The sequence below is a fragment of the Camponotus vicinus genome, unplaced genomic scaffold (assembly GCF_025532165.1).
Source record: "Camponotus vicinus isolate PSW18456_S1 unplaced genomic scaffold, iyCamVici1.0 SCAF_2, whole genome shotgun sequence".
In the NCBI taxonomy this organism is placed as follows: Eukaryota; Metazoa; Arthropoda; class Insecta; order Hymenoptera; family Formicidae; genus Camponotus; species Camponotus vicinus.
In genome coordinates, this window is record NW_028141956.1 from 2279713 (window position 1) to 2297145 (window position 17433).

At 29.8% G+C, this 17433-nt stretch overlaps 1 protein-coding gene across 2 annotated transcripts; it reads left to right on the plus strand.

The window, feature by feature from the left end:
* The first annotated feature begins 3220 nt into the window (after positions 1–3220).
* Positions 3221–16659, plus strand: LOC145966015 (nose resistant to fluoxetine protein 6-like). Of its 2 annotated transcripts, XM_083089684.1 has the most exons (14): positions 3221–3409; positions 3492–3952; positions 8724–8968; positions 11652–11845; positions 12032–12129; positions 12254–12472; positions 13228–13441; positions 13587–13746; positions 13820–13899; positions 13988–14083; positions 14201–14330; positions 14554–14728; positions 15349–15491; positions 15562–16659. In XM_083089684.1, the coding sequence occupies exons 2-14, from the start codon at positions 3715–3717 to the stop codon at positions 15703–15705; spliced, it is 2136 nt and encodes a 711-aa protein (XP_082945810.1). In that variant the 5' UTR covers positions 3221–3409; positions 3492–3714; the 3' UTR covers positions 15706–16659. The 2 variants fall into 2 exon arrangements, with proteins under 2 accessions (XP_082945810.1, XP_082945809.1); XM_083089683.1 differs by having other exon boundaries at positions 3221–3952.
* The last annotated feature ends 774 nt before the right edge of the window (positions 16660–17433 follow it).

Sequence of the window (17433 nt, forward strand, 5' to 3'; positions counted from 1 at the left end):
AGGGAGATGTACCATTACATACGTATCACGTAGATCATCTAGGTCCGATGTCAAGTACAAAAAAGAATTACCGCCATATTTTTATTGTAGTTGATGCGTTTAGTAAGTTCGTGTGGTTGTACGCTACGTAATCAACCGACGCTGCCGAAATAATTGATCGTTTACGTAAACAGTGTATTGTGTTTGGAAATCTATATAGAATTATATCAGATCGCGGCGCAACATTTACGTCCGGCATGTTTAAAGAATGCGTTATGTCCGCGTGTGTACCTTTTCGGACGCCCCGCACGGTTCTTAGAACATCCTGCGCTCGTTCAGATTATTTATGTCCTTTTCAATAACTGACGATACATGACGGAAGGACGAGTGTGAATTGCAGCAATGCAGTTCAGGCAAGTTCAGTTCCTAACAATCGTTCGAAGAGTCGAGACGTAATCTCACTGTACTCTAATTCTGTAATTACATTCTATATTGTATACCGTTTTAAATAAACTATACTTGTAAATAACATCCTACATATATATATATATATATACTCTTTTTATGTGTATATATATATATATATATATACACATACATACACATAAAGGGCCTATATATAAATTTATTATATAATTAGATACACGCATAAAATTAATATTATTACTTATTATAACTATATTGTAATTATAAAATAAATGGTATATTTAAATTTAATGCCAATAGTTTTCCACATCACCTTTGAGATACTATTGTAGGTGCGTTTTTTTTTTGAGTGATTTCCCCAGTAGACCTATTCCAGTAAAATTGTAAATTTGTAAAATTGTAAAATTGTAAATTTTATTTGCATTTTGTTGCTTTGAGTGTCGAAACATCAACGTCAATTTTTGATGTACTTACTTGCATAAGCGAAGATGCATCGCAAAGAAGATCGTGTACCTGATTTTATATGCTTCATCTTTGAAAATGAAAATTCACATAATTCACATACATTAATCCAACATTTAAAAGAATTTATATTACGAAAATTCGCAATTATGGATATTTGATTTTATTTAAAATTTTGAAAAATTCTGCACCTGTTTTTGACCGCGATTTCAATGAAATATCGCTTTGTAAATCGCACAGTTCTGATTGAAAATTAATGCTTCAACTATTGACAATTTGAGAAGATTTTCATAAAAAGGGCAAAGTCTTTTCTTAACATTTTAAAATCGCAAAATTGCTGATCGAATTGTGCAATCAATGCATTGATAATATACGCATATTTTTTAAAATTGCATTTTATGCTATATTCCTTAACAAAAAGTTATAGGAAGAGAAATAAAAGAAATTATTTATTTTTAAATGATTTAAAAATAACTTTAATTTTACACGAAACGAATCGACAGGACTCATTCGGATATCGTTTAGCAAAGTGATTCTACATCTTTGGAAAATGATTTAATTTTGCGAGAGAGAGAGAGAGAGAGAGAGAGAGAGAGAGAGATGCAAATTTCTTCTATAAATAGATATATTTCTTTTCTCACAGCAAAAAATTTTTGCAAAGCTTTTTTGGCACTCATCAAACTTTACAGTAAAGAGTACGTTTGTATAGGTCGTATCGTACTCTTCATTGAAATCGTTGTTAGCATCATACACCTATTTCTCATTATGTTTTGACGAGAGCACGGATATTTGACATATTAGTCAATTAAGTATTTTTGCGCGAATCCTGCAAGACAATTTTTCATGTACTGAGGAGATGTTAAATTTCATTACACGGTACGACCATCGGCCATTAATATCTATAGAATACTTGAGACTACTCTTAAAAAATTTGATTGCGATTTTTCTAAATGTACATGCATAGATAGATGGTGCGAAATCTATAGTAGGATTTAAACTTGGACTTTTAGTACAATTAAAACATAGAAATTTAAAATTTCCTTTACTGCATTACATTATATACCAGGAAGATTTATGCGAAAAAAATATGAAACTGTCCACTGCTATGCAAACAGTAACATTAATAGTAAATGCAATTAAAGGTGGCAATAAATAAATTCCTGCTTCATCGCAAATTTCAAAATTTTCTTGAAGAATATGACGCAACCTATAAAGACGTACCTCTTTACTGCGAAGTTCGATAGATAAATGCCGGAAAAATTCTACAAAAATTTTTTAATATGAGAAAAGAAATATATCTTTTTATACAAGAAATGCATATCGCAAAATTGGACTCATTTAAATCATTTTTTGAAGATATAGAATCGCTTTGCGAACTAGCTTTTATGACAGACTTGACTTGCCATCTGAACATTTTAATAAAAATTTGAAGCTCCAACAAACTATCAAACAACATCCGAGTTAGTGAGTCATGTCGATTCGTTCTGTACAATATTAAAATTATTTTTAAACCATTTAGAAAGAAATAATTTATTTTTCTTTCCTTCTTGTAATATTCTTATTGAAGACTATGGCACGAAATGCGATTTTAAAAAATATGCATTATCAATTTGCATTTATTGCACAATTTGATCAACGACTTCGCGACTTTGGAATGTTAAGAAAAGACCTTGTACTTTATAAAAGTCCTTGTACTTTATAAAAGTCCTGTCTCAATAGTTGAACAGAGCGTTGATATGCAAATAGAACTGTGCCATTTACAAAGTGATAATTCATTGAAATCGCGATCAGAAACAAGTGTAGATTTTTTCAAAATTTTAAGTAAAACTAAATATCCACAATTGCGAAATTTCGGACTTAAAATTTTTTCAATGTTTGGATCAACAGATTTATTTGTGAATCCTTATTTTCAAAAATGAAGTATATAAAACCAGGTGCACGATCTTCTTTAAACGATGCATCGTTATCCTCGCTCAAATAAGTTCCTCAAAAATTGACGTTGATATTTCGGCACTCAAAGCAGCAAAATGCAAATAAAATTTATAATTTTATTGGCAATATGGAATAGGCCTACTGGCGAGACCACTCAAAAAAATAAAACGCAATAGTATTTGAAAGGTGATATGGAAAACTATTGGCATTAAATTTAAATACACTTTCTATTTTATAATTACAATAAATAATAGTTATAATAAGTAATGATATTAATTTTATGCGTGTATCTTATTATATAATAAATTTATATGTACATAAAAAGTCTATATATAAATTTATGTTAAGTGTATATATACATATATATATATATATATATATATATATATATATATATATACACTTAACATACGTATTCCATTTTAGTGTTATTTTTAGCTTTATAACATAATGATAATAATTCTCTAAATAAATTAACAGTGCCCGGGGTAATATGCGCCCCATGAGATTGATAGGTAATATCGTCCTTGAGCTTGAGCATCCTTCATCACAGCGAATATCTAACCATTTTTATCTCATGTGCTTGCCATGTTTGTGTTTGTTATCTGTCGTAAGTACCGTGGTCGTAAAAAGCTGGAATTTAAATCATTTTAAATCCTGCGCAATAACACCGATAATGGTTTTCTGCGCAGACGCTCGACACTTGATGCTGCCATGTATAGGTACCTTTCTAAATGCTAGAAAATAAGAAGAGTGGGGATGGTCGTAAAAATCGGCGGAATAGTATAAATCGACTGCAGACCTGATGCAGATGTAGCAGTGCCATACAAGCGCCCGATCAAAATTTATACCAGGAGATATTCACTAATATTTTATAATATTAAAAAATATAAGTGATTGTGTTATAGCTGCATTATGTTATTTTATCGATTTGTGTTTATTTTATGTATTTATATAAATTTTGACGCATTAATTTATGTTTATGCTCAAATTAATAAATCTAATAAGATTGAATACGAGAAAGTTAATAATAATGTTCTGCCCGCTTATATCGTTGCTTCGAGAGCCGATTTTGTTAGCTCAATTATATGTGGAAAAGAATTACAAAATTTTAAAGACGCTGTAGATCAACGAATATTATGGAGCTTAAAAAGTAAGTAAAATTATATTTATGTAATTATAATTTTATGAAAAGAATTGATAATTAGAAGAAATTGACGAACAATTATTTGCATTTATTCTATATATTTATTATAATTGTTCTGAATTGTTAATTATAAAAATTGTAATTAAAGTGAACTAAACTTGTCTTTTTCCGTCATTGCAACAACAGCGGGAAAATAACACAGGCCTGCGAAATTTGAACTTTTGTCAGTTACAAAAAGCAGAGTAGGTGAATCTGATAGATTTTGTGACGCTTTTGAAAACGAATCTGGCCGCAGAATTTCCCCAGCACGTCATGCTTTTGAGTAATTTGTAGTTGAATGGTCCAAAAATCGCTATTTTGGCCAATTTCATGAATTTATTGTGAGTAAACCAAATTTTTTGAAATATTTCTGTCAATGGCATCGTATAGTACTCATCTTTCAAATCCACTTTTCACATTTCAAATCCACTTTCGATTACCGCCGCACGATTCTTTTTCGCTCAGATATACAAGTTATAAGACCAGTCATGCACAGGGATCCAATAAGCCATTCTAAATCAACCGTGGCACCTCTCTATCTCACTACGAATCAAAATTAGGGTAAAAATATACATTTTTAAATACCTTCTGTCACCTTTTGAAATTAAAAATGGCGCATCCAATATGGCGAATAGAATCACAATAAAAAGGCATAAAATTTAGAAAAATTTATCAAAATGTGTAACAACTGTATTAGATATTTCTTTACAATACTTTTTTGGGCAACCGAACCTGACATATGTCAGTCTTTTCAAATTTCAAGATGATGGATCTACCATATCGATGTCTATGTAAATTTTCTTTAACGTAAATTTTCTTATAACTTCATACTTATATATCTCAGCAAAAAAAAATCGTGCGGCCGTAATCGAAAGTGGATTTGAAAGGTGAAAGTGAGTACTATACGATGCCATTGGCAAAAATATTTCAAAAAATTTGATTTCCCCACAATAAATTCATGAAGATGGCCAAAATAGCGATTTTTGGGCCATTCAACTACAAATTACTCAAAAACCTTATGTGCTACGCAAATTCGGCGGCCAGATTCGGATTCAGCGCACAAAATTACGTCGGAAATCACTATTGCATCTTAAAAAAAAAAAACCTCGCAGGCCTGTGTAATTATTGATTATTAATAATTATACTCTGTATATATGTCTATATATATATATATATATATATATATATATATATATATATATATAAATTTGTGATCGTGCTTTTTACCTGGACCGTACGGGGTCGCGCGGTGATTACATGATACACCTTCGGCGCGATTCGCGATTTCGCGTCTCCATCCGAAAGTAATCACGAAAATTACTAAATGATTGGGCGTCACGTACGGAAAACCGCACCAAAATTACGCGAAAAATGTCGACACGAAACCGAAATGGAGATGGAAAGACGAATGCGACGGAATTGACGTAATTAACGCGACAGCTTGGCAATGTAATGGAAAGAGGAACTGGTCAGTCGACTGGGTCAGTCGACTGGGTCAGTCGAACGGAGATCGAGAACAACGCTAAAAATATCAAGACAATATTTAAAATATAATAAAATGATATATTAAAAAAATTATTATATTAAAAAAAATAATTAAAAAAATAATTAAAAAAAATAATATATTAAATTAATATATTAAAATAATATATTTAAAAATTAAAGAAATAGAAATAATAAGAAGAAATACAGATCGGCACCAGCAAAATCGATTAATAGGCTCGTAATAAGGTGAAGGATTTATAGTCTATGTGGCATTGACATGTGCGGCAGCAATCGAGCGCGAGCGAGATGAATTAAATTATTATACAAGCGGACGACGCACCGACTTCAGCCGCCCGAACGAGAAAACGAGATAACGATAAGACACTTCGATTTAATAAAATCGCGGCGTTTTCAGTTTACAATTTTCTGCGGAATATCTCGCCTTCAATGCGCACAATAACACTCGATATCCAGTGAATAATAAATTACCAAAAAGGGTTTTTAAAGTATTCAGGTTTAAGAAGTGGATATCCGACAATATCATCTGAGGGTTTGTTCATATATGTCCGACCAAATACCTCGCAATTGATCGAAGTTACAAAAAAGTTTAATAAGAGAAATTCGCACGGCTCTGAGTCTAGTCAGCTACAAAGTGCATTTAAAAAATTTTTTTTCTTACTCGTGATCTTTTCAAGTTATAAAGGTGAACATGTTTTTTTAAATAAATTTAATATGTAATATTTAGATACTAAAGATGCCGATTATCTCGTAAACGATACATAGTAGCAATTTTTTAGTAGATATGATTGCAAATGACTTCTATTTTATAATTATGCAAAAAAAAATTATAGATATTCATTTAAAAAAACCATGTTTACCTTCATAATTCGAAATGGTCAGGAGTAAAAAAAAATTTTTTACATGCACTTTGTAGCTGGCTCAATGCCGTGCAAATTTCACTTATTAAACTTCTTTGTAACTTCGATCAGTTACGAGATATTTGGTCGGACATATATGAACAAATATCCTGTGTGTATATATATATATATATATATATAACACACACACACACACACACACACACACACACACATATATATATATATATACATATATACAGGATAATTAAAAATAATCTTTAAAATGACATATTCCTGATTCAATTCTGACGCGATTTTTCGTTTTTTTGCAAAATTTTCTTGGAAGTTTAGTTTTTGAATTATAAAAGGAAATAGTTAATTTATTACGGGTCGAGTATAAGAGACCTCCATTAAGCTAGCAGGACCAAATTAATAAAATCAAACCAAACTTATCAAATTATTTTACCTATTTTGTACTACTTTATACCACTAATTTTGTATCCTGTGCAATTTCGGAAAAAACCGTGATATTACCTTAATATTAAGTCAGCAAGACTACAACAAAAAAAAAAGAAAAAAAGAAAATCAAGTACAGAAATACAATGGATTGAATTTATGTACTAATTTGTACCATCAAAAAAAAAACTTAATATATTCATCCCTTCTGCTTCAAACAACCCCCAATTGAACTCAGCCCTATCAGTCTCAAGAATAAAGTACTCGTTCCCATTAAGAGAATCAATCGCTACTTGTACATTCAACGTGGCATAAATTGTACTATCAAAATATAAAGTTTTAGATTTTGTATCCTCGCCGATTATTCAAAAACTACCCCCTCATCAGTCTCAAGAATAAATATAAAGTTTCAATTTTTATATCGAACTGTCCTTTTTAAAAATTACATTCAGCATTAAAATTTATTCTTTTCCCGGTCTACCGCGTACTAGATTTATATTGACATTTCGATGTGAACTGTCTCTTATGAAGAGCTGCTCGAGACTAAAGAGCAATAATTTCAAAAATCGACTTTTAAAAGATACGTCATTTTCTGGAAGTCTTTGATAGATACCGAAAAGCCGCATGACTCGCAGCGACTCAAATTCGATGATATAAAAAATTACGCGACTTTTTAGTCGAGTCGCCGCGACTCGCCGCGGTTTCTTCATATCAAAGCGTTTGAAGAAGATATGCTGCCTTTTATTTATAAAATATTTGTAAAGTTATAAATTTTCTTCAAGTAATTTCAAACGAGCGAAAAGTAGCGGTAACTTGATATCTTCGAATTTGAATCGCCGCGAGTCGTACGCGACTTTTCGGTATCTATCAAAGAAGACGCATATCTTTTAAAAGTCGAATTTTTAAATGATTGCTCTTTAGTCTCGAACAGCTCTTCATAAGAGACAGTTCATCTCAAACAGTTCACAATGAACAGTAGTGTTAATATGAATCCAGTGCGCGGCAGACCGAGAAAAATAAAAGAAACGATATTAAAATACAAAAGATTAAGTTTTTTTGATGGTACAAATTAGTACAAATTCAGTCTATTGTATTTTTGTACTTGATTTTCTTTTTTTTCTTTTTTTTCATGAGCCTGCTTATTGTGGATTTATTATTAAGGTAGCAGTGTCACGGTAATTTTGTAACCTGCGCAATTTTTTCGAAATTGCGCAGGTTACAAAATTATTCGTCCAACCACTCTTGTAAACGCTATCTCTTGCTCATATTGTTAACGCTCTCGCTCGCTTGTTGTGCGCGCCTGGCGATCAACCAACGCCCCCGCGGCAACATTTGTACAATTTGTTTAGTTTTACATTTGTGAAGCATCAACTCGCCGAGAAATTCTGTACTAAAAATTGTGAATTCTCTTGCGAACATTGACTATTCCTGTTTGACATTGTTACTGAATAAATGTGTTTGTGACTGATCACGCGGTCTTATCTACTTTCCGTCCGATCCCTATCGGGTACCCTATAGTTTCCAGCTACGGGAACTTTCCCGCATAATTTTATATTTGTTTATTTATTTTATAATTTCCAATTTTTAATTTTTAGATTAATTTTTAATTTTTAATATAATATTGTTTTAATTTAATGTTATTATTTTTGAAAATTAAAACAACTATTTTGTACAACAGTGTTTTCAATTAAAGTATTTCGATTTAAAACTTTTAAACTTGCTAGATTTTTATTCTTGATGCAATTATGAGGGCATAATTTTTTATATTACTACTTTTACTCTTACTTTTAAATATACTTATTTTGTAGTATACTTCACACGATATAAAATAATTTGTAAAGCAGTTTTTTTCATTTGTAATTCTTTATTTGGAACTTGATCTTATAATTAGTAAATAATATTTTTATTTAAATAACAATTACTTCTATATTTTTCAGTGCTGGATTCTAGCGGTGGATATAAACCAGGCTTTCTTTATGGAAATAGTTATTGGCTAGGTAGTTATAACCAATGTCTCGATATAATGAATACAGATCCTCTACCGATCGCAGAGCGGCATATATTAAATAATACAATATATCGTAATCCACAAGAAGAATCTCCACCTTTCAAAGTAAATTACTTTGTTATTCATTTCAAGCACAACAGTACTCTTCAATACCACATCAATTTAGAGAATGAAGTAAGTTTTTAAAAGATAAGTATTATAAAATTAGCTAAAAAAAGTATTAAATTAAATTGAAGCTAGTAAATATATATTTACATAGAGATTTTTAAATTTTTATTTTATAAACTTGTAGCAATGATATGTAATAAATTAATCCTAGATTTTGTATGTTTATTCTTATATATTAAAATACATTCTTTCTTTTAAAAATTCTGTACATATTTGTGTATAATAGAATACAGTATATGTTTAAATTTCCCATTTTAATCGACAAGCAATACTGTCAAAAATTATACAAAATAAAAAATTATTTGAAATGAAAGTTTCAGAACAATTATATTTATATATTACAATCAAGAAAAGACAAGAGTCGCAGAACGCACAACCAAAGAATGACCGCAAAAATCGCCCGTTTCGTGAACCTCGAGTTTTGATACGATTTTGGTGGTAAATGATTGTATATCATCAAACATTCATCCCCTAAAAATATCGAATTGAGCATACCTTTTATTGCTGAGATATGAAGGGTTGAAGTTGGTATTATTCACGAATGAATGGTACGCCATTTTACACGTTCAACACTGAACTTGACTTAAACGTCGATTTGAGGTCACGATAAATTAGTCTTCTAACAGATAAACAAATCTTATCTAAAACATTTTTTGATATGAGAAATAACCTCGAGGTATTTTGTGTTGAACGGATAAAATGGCATACCCTTCATTGATGTATAGTGATCAATTTAACCCCTCATATCTCAGTAATAAAAGGTATGCTCAATCTGAAATTTTCAGAAGATTGATGTTCCATGATGTACATTTATTTACCGCCAAAATCGACCAAACTCAAACTTCGATGTCCACGAAACGGGCGATTTTAGGCCTGTTTTTGCGGTCATTCTTTCTCGTTACCATGTGACTCGCTGATATACCTAGAGTATATATCTCACGTTCTCACGCTCTCAGGCACACTCATTCGCTAGATCTTATTAATCAATATTTCAATAATTATTGCGAAAATTGCAAAGTATACATATTATATATACGCATATATATATATATATATATATATATATATATATATATATATATATATATACAGGGTGAGCCATTTTAATTAACGCACGCAATTATTTCGGAAACAAAGCATTTTAGAGAAAAATGTTTCAGACAAAAGTTTTATGGTTTCGAGGGGGCCATAAGATGGTATCATTGGTTTGACAATGAAGAGTCATTTGAAGGTCACGTGAAGGTCACTTCAATTTTTTTAAATGGAACACCCTATATATTTTTGCACATTCTTGTAGCTTATCTCGAAAGCTTTCCAAAACACTATAATTAAGTACCTTTTCGTTAAGTACTTTTTGAATTACGAGGCTTGAAATAATTTCTTAATTTTACATAAACCGTAAAATATCTTGTAAAATATTCATTTTTCGATTATCTTACCTTAATACTTTTACGTACAAAATAATGAGAGGAATCAATTGGTCTAAAGAAAACACATAGTTGTTTTGAAGAAAAAATATGGAATTGTTAATTGCAAATTATATATTTTTTCTTCAAAACAACTATGAGTTTTCTTTACACCAGTTGATTCCTCTCATTATTTTGTACGTAAAAGTATTAAGGTAAGATAATCGAAAAATGAATATTTTACAAGATATTTTACGGTTTATGTAAAATTAAGAAATTATTTCAAGCCTCATAACTCAAAAAGTACTTAACGAAAAGGTACTTAATTATAGTGTTTTGGAAAGCTCTCGAGATAAGCTACAAGAGTGTGCAAAAATATATAGGATGTTCCATTTAAAAAAATTGAAGTGACCTTCACGTGACCTTCAAATGACTCTTCAGTGTCAAACCAATGATACCATCTTATGGCCCCCTCGAAACCATAAAACTTTTGTCTGAAACATTTTTCTCTAAAATGCTTTGTTTCCGAAATAATTGCGTGCGTTAATTAAAATGGCTCACCCTGTATATAAAGTGTATATATATATAACGTAATACAAGCCAAAATTTAGTTTTAAATCAGAAATAGATTTGGATTAGATTATATTTTCCGGAAGTGGAACTCTCCATAGGGAGGGGCGATTGAATTCGCGCATGTTTTTTATGAGACGAAACGAAGTTCATTCTACATCTTGACCCTTGCTGAGAGTGAACTTTGCTTCGTTTTGCAAAGTACATACGTGGACACAGTGGGTTCCATCTCCTCTCCCTTACGGGTGGGCTCTACTTCCGGAAGATATAACCAAACCTAATCCAAATCTAATCGATTTTAAATCAGAAATGATGTTCGAAAATTATGTAAAATTCGTGAAACTTTTTTGTTTACAATTTTTTTAATAAACAACGAGCGACAATTAAAACTTTTTGAGGGTTACTCAGGACCGTGATAACTTATGTCAAGGTCAAAGTCATTGGTGAGGGCTAAGTTAAAATAAATATTTACTAAAAATATTTCCTGTTCTGAAATTATCAAATAATGTATATTGATATTTGTCCTTACGAAGCTTCAAAGATTGAATTATCAAAATATCGAAGATTTAAAACTTTGAATTTTTAAATTCCGATCTTCAAAGGTTTTAATATCGAAGCTTCGGAGTTCGAATGTTGAAACCTTCGAAGTATCATTAATCCTAGTATACATGTATGATATAGTAATATTAACTATACAAAATATTTTGTTTTAGGACTTTGTTACGCTCGGTCTTTGTTTACCGGCATCGTGTTCTATAAATGACTTAAATTTAATTCTGGAAAAAATATTTCGTGATAGAGCTTTTTTTGTTAATGACCTTTATTCTGTAGACTTCAAATTGGTCGAAGTTAAAAATTTAAAATATAATCAGCAAGGATTACTTAATGATGCAATATTTTTTATCTGGTATGTCGAAAAATACGAACAAAATATATAATTAATAATAGCATAATAATAACTTTATCAATAATAATATAGAATAATAATAACTTTATTAGCACATATTAATATATTTAAGAGAAATATTTTTGTATAACATCCAAATATTTTGAAATAACAGATATATTTTTTGTATTTATTTTATAATTATAGTGTTTTAGCGCTTACTTTTTCTATGATGATAATCGGAACAACATATGATACATTTGTGCATCAAAAATATTTCGTCGAAACGGATAAAACTACCGCTAGTAAGTATCGTATTTGAAATCACTTAAAAACTTTTTTCAACAACAGACTCATTCATAGTATTGAGCACATGTGTTGATTTTTTATATAAATATACTATTGTGAAAATTCTGTATTGCGATTCAGATGTGAAGAACATATCCGAGGAAATGAAAATAACACCTTTACGTCGAGAAAGTAGAATTGGACAAATATTAATGTGTTTTTCCATATACACAAATACAAAAATAATATTAAATACGAAATTGAATGCTGACGAAATACCTGTCATTCATGGTTTAAAATTTCTAAGTATGAGTTGGATAATTATTTTGCATACCGTATATTTCATGATGGATTACGTCGGTAAGCAATATGAAAAAAACTTATAGAAATGATATGTATATATATATATATATATATATATATATATATATATATATATATATATAATCACGTTTTCGACGTATAATCACAGACATCTATACTATATACTAGATCGCTAACTTGCGTCAAATATATATACACAAAATTTATGTACTAAATTCTTACGCATGCGTAACGTTGGTAGACAGCAGTCACGTTTGTGATTGGTTGATGTTACATACAATGTATATAAGTATGTAATTTGTGTATAAACTTACAGTTGAATAAAAGTTATCTTTAAATAATATATAATCTTCTTCGTTTTTTTAATTAAAGAATTGTTATACCCTTTAAAAATAAAATATATCAAAATATATTTAAAAGGTACATGATATAATTAAAATCAAGATTAAAAATATATATATAGAAGATTAAAAATATATAAAGATTAAAAATATATGTATATAACATTTATATATATTTATATTTATTTTATTACAAAATTAAAAGTTTACGATGTAAAAAGTACAATTTTTAAGGTGAAAACTTAAATATTAGCTGGTTATAGATTCATCATATTAGTTTTCTACCAATATTACGCATACGCGACCGTCATATATTACATGGTTTTCGGTGACATTTTATGTATAAAATCAATGAGAGTTAGCGATCTAGTTATAGTATAGATATCTGTGCATACATATATATATATATATATATAAATATATATATATAATCGAAATTATTTCGTATAGATAATAAAGTATCAGTGTTCAAAATGACCTTGAACGTCTTCATTCACGTATCAATCAACACACTCGTACCAGTGGATACTTACTTTTTTTCAAGTGGGCTCTTAGTATCTTATTTATATTTGAAGGACAAAATGGACAAAAGAAAAGCTACATCCATTAATTACAAAGAAAAATTAAATGAATTCTTTATTCATGTAATAAGAAGATTTATTCGGTACGTTTCTCATTATCATTACTTATACAGACAATAAACAAGAATGATGCATATAAAAAAACAGTTTACAAATAAAATCTATATTTCTTTTTTTTGTTTCTTCTGTTTATATATTTTGATATATCTCCAAATTATTTATTTTAAGGTTGACTCCTGCATACATGATGACGATAGGAATATTGCAATTAAATTTGGCTTGGTACGACAAGAATTCACACTTTCCAACTTATATGTATAAAGTTTGCTCACAATATTGGTGGAAAAATCTTTTATACATAAATAATCTGTTCGATTCCGATAGAATGGTATATAATCATATTTAAAATATAATTAGCTATATTATTTACAAATCATTAAAATTTTTATATAATTTTATAGTGTATGATTTGGAGTTGGTATTTATCCAATGATATGCAATACTTTATAATTGCTACAATACTATTGATTTTGTCAACTATGTAAGTTGATATATTGATAAGTTGATGGTATTATAATCAACATATGCTGGGCATACATATTCAAATAAATATAAATTGCTAATTTCAGATACTTTTACACGAGTGTTTTCATATTGGGTACACTTCTACTAAGTTCTATTGTGCTTAGCGGTTATATTTCATATAGTTATGAATATATCCCGACGTAAGTGATAAAAATGCTAATTAGAATATGTTAAGACGCTTATAAGATATTATGTTAAGAATATGAAATGTTATGCTAATTATGAGAATAATTAAATAAACCCTATTTTTATTGCAGATTAGATGAACAATTGAGACTTAGAAGTATCTTCTACTTCTCTCCTTGGATCAGAATAGGACCATATATTATTGGCATAATTGCAGGTTATATTATAAGAAGACTAAATAAAAAATTAGTCTTTAAAAAGGTAAAGTATAATTTTATTCTTATATGAATTTAATGAAAAAATAAACAATTAAACAATTATTAAAATAATTATAAAATACATAAATAGATTATATATATATCCTGATTAATTACTTATATATTAGTTTTTGTATATTAATATATTTTTATTTTAATTAAATATTTATACATATATTTATATTAATATATTTATATATTATATCTAAAGCATTTTTTTTTTTCAGGAAACTGTAATTTTATGTTGGTGTTTTGGTAGCGCGTGTAATATTTTTGCATTGATAGGCCTTTATGAACGAAATGTATCTATTCTATATACTGCTATCTATATTGCTTTGAGTAGAACACTTTGGGCTATAGGTATAGCATGGATTGTAATAGCGTGTTTTTCTAAGCATGGTGGTAAGTATATTTATATGAAAAATCTGAGCATACATATTTGAACATAAAAATCTACGTAAATAAATTATACAGTACGCGACAACGATTCGTGTTCTTTGGCCCCTCTCGCGGGGCAAGGGGAACGTAAAAGTACATAACCGTAGCGTCATCAGCCAGCAGCGATTGACTGGCACTGATTTATCGACCTAATTATCGATCACAAAAAATACTCTATTTTAAATAAAATTCTGAATTTTTTGTATATTAATGTCGTTTTAAATTATTTTTTATTTAATATTTCTGATAATTGTTATAAGTCGAATGCGTATATATTCTTATTCAGCGTACTTTTTTGCGGTGATGGAAAATTGAATAAATAAATTAAAACTATTTGGCCACTAGCGCCATAGTTATACTTCTTCGTCCCCCTTGCCCCGCGAGAGGGACGAATCGTTATCGCGTACTAAACTATATTATATTCATAACTTGTCTCTCATTTAATTTATTTTTAATTTACTCTTTTATAAGTTTCATTTTCAATAAATGCTGGCATAAAGCATGAAAAATAATTACATAATTGCAAAAATTTTATTGTTATCATCACACATATACATAGATATATAAGTTTTATTTTGTTACAGGTATTATAAATCAATTATTATCGTTCAAAGTCTTCATCCCTCTTAGTAAACTTACTTATTGTGTATATCTTATAAATCCTTTTATCATACAATCGATTCGTTTATCTAGTGAAACATCCGTTCACTTGGAATTTCTGCCTATGGTAAGTAAAGATTATCTCTAAAATTCTACTATTAACGAAGAACTTTTTAACATTTATTATCAATTTTTAGGTTATTATGTTTATAGGATATTTTGTGATTATTTACCTTTGCGCTTACGTATTATCCTTAATGGCAGAAGTACCATATATCTTACTTATGCGAATGTTTCTTCAATCTCGCAATAATAAAAAATATAAGCACTTAAAATTGTAATTTTGTATGTCAAATTATAATTATATATATGTATAAGGGTGTGTGTGTGTGTGTGTCCGATAATTTTCATACACACCCAAGTAGTATGCAAGTAGAGCGGATTAAACTGATTGTGAGTAGAAAAGTCCTCTCTATCGTTTTGCGATCTATGCAATAATTAATGGGAAATTAAGTAGAAACGCTTCGGCGAGTATTATCGAATATCCTGTATAATACTAAATAAAATTATATGTATATATGTAATATTAAAATGTATGTAATATTAAAATATACTAATTTAAGTACTACAAATATGCTAATTTAAGTTATTTTTTTCTTGTTTCATTGACTGACATGTTTAAAAATGAGAAACTCGATGAAGAAGATTATTTTTTTCAAATGAAATTCATTTTTGGATCAATAGGTATATTAACAAGCATTCCCGATTGAACGAGGGTGTGTAAACCCAACTGACATAGGACCCCCGAGAGGGTAATGCGAGAGCGGGTACCTCTCGGGAGTCTAGTCGCCACTGGTAGGTGCCAAGAAGATTTTTAGTTGGTAGGGGCCGCTAGATAGGCCGAGTCCAACACTACCGGGGACTACGGGGTCCCCGGTGTGCGTAAGTGCATTTTCTCCTCCTCTCTCGCAAAAAAAAAAAAAAATTTATTTACAAGCAAAATTAAGGTTTTGGAGTAAAGAAATCTGAATAGTCAGTTGTCGTTCCTCTCATCGAAAAACTGATAGATAGCAATCAAAAATTGCATTCGAAACATTTCTATAAACATATTTGATAATGTATTTCAAAGTTTTCGAAAACGGTTGCAATTCTGTGTCGATTCCGATGAACAACACTTTGAAAACATATATCATTAGTTCATGTGCGCAAGCAAACTTTTAACTCCTTTTTATAATATGTTATTTAAATTATTAAAAAAGATTATATTTTTTTCATATATATTGTAATAAAATTTTAAGAATTTCTTCTACAAAATGGCGTTTCATTCATTTTATTCGGCCTACTTATTACAAATTATTAATAACGACCTATTTATTATTAATAACCATTAAGACGATCGCCACGAGGAATCAGTCACTCTTACCTTACGTCGAATTTATGCGAAAGAAGTTTGCGATATCTGCATTATTCCACAGTGTTGAATCTTGAAGGTGTGGAGTTACGCATGAGTTTGAATGAAATCGGGTGATTCGAACGTTTCTGAACGGTATGTCAATGTATACACTATTGAAGAGAAGCTAAGAAAGACGGTGGCGGCGGCGGCAGACGATAAGAAAGAGAGTCACGTTAATCTATTGTACCTGAACGATATGACACGCGGCAACATCAGGTATTTCGCGCGTATCTGTCTCGTCTAGTTGGCTCGCAAGTTAGTCGACGACAACATAAGGCCCATATATGCGACCGATAAGTATTCAATTCGAGAAGGAAAACGCGTATACGTGCTCTCTGAAAAAAAATACGACAAGCCAATAACGAAATATTTAATTTATTATTCGTTATTTTTTTTACATATACATGCATTATTTCCGCATGAGCGACTCACTGCGTAGAAAACGATTGCGTGATCGTTCTTCCGAGCGAGAATGACAGGTAGATGACATTCGACAATTATAATAGAAGGAGCAACTTTTCGTCGCTGATCTGAATGTGTGTTGGAAAGGAAGGAGGATGAAAGAACATTGAATACATCATTCAGCATCACAAGATGTACGACATAGGCTATTACG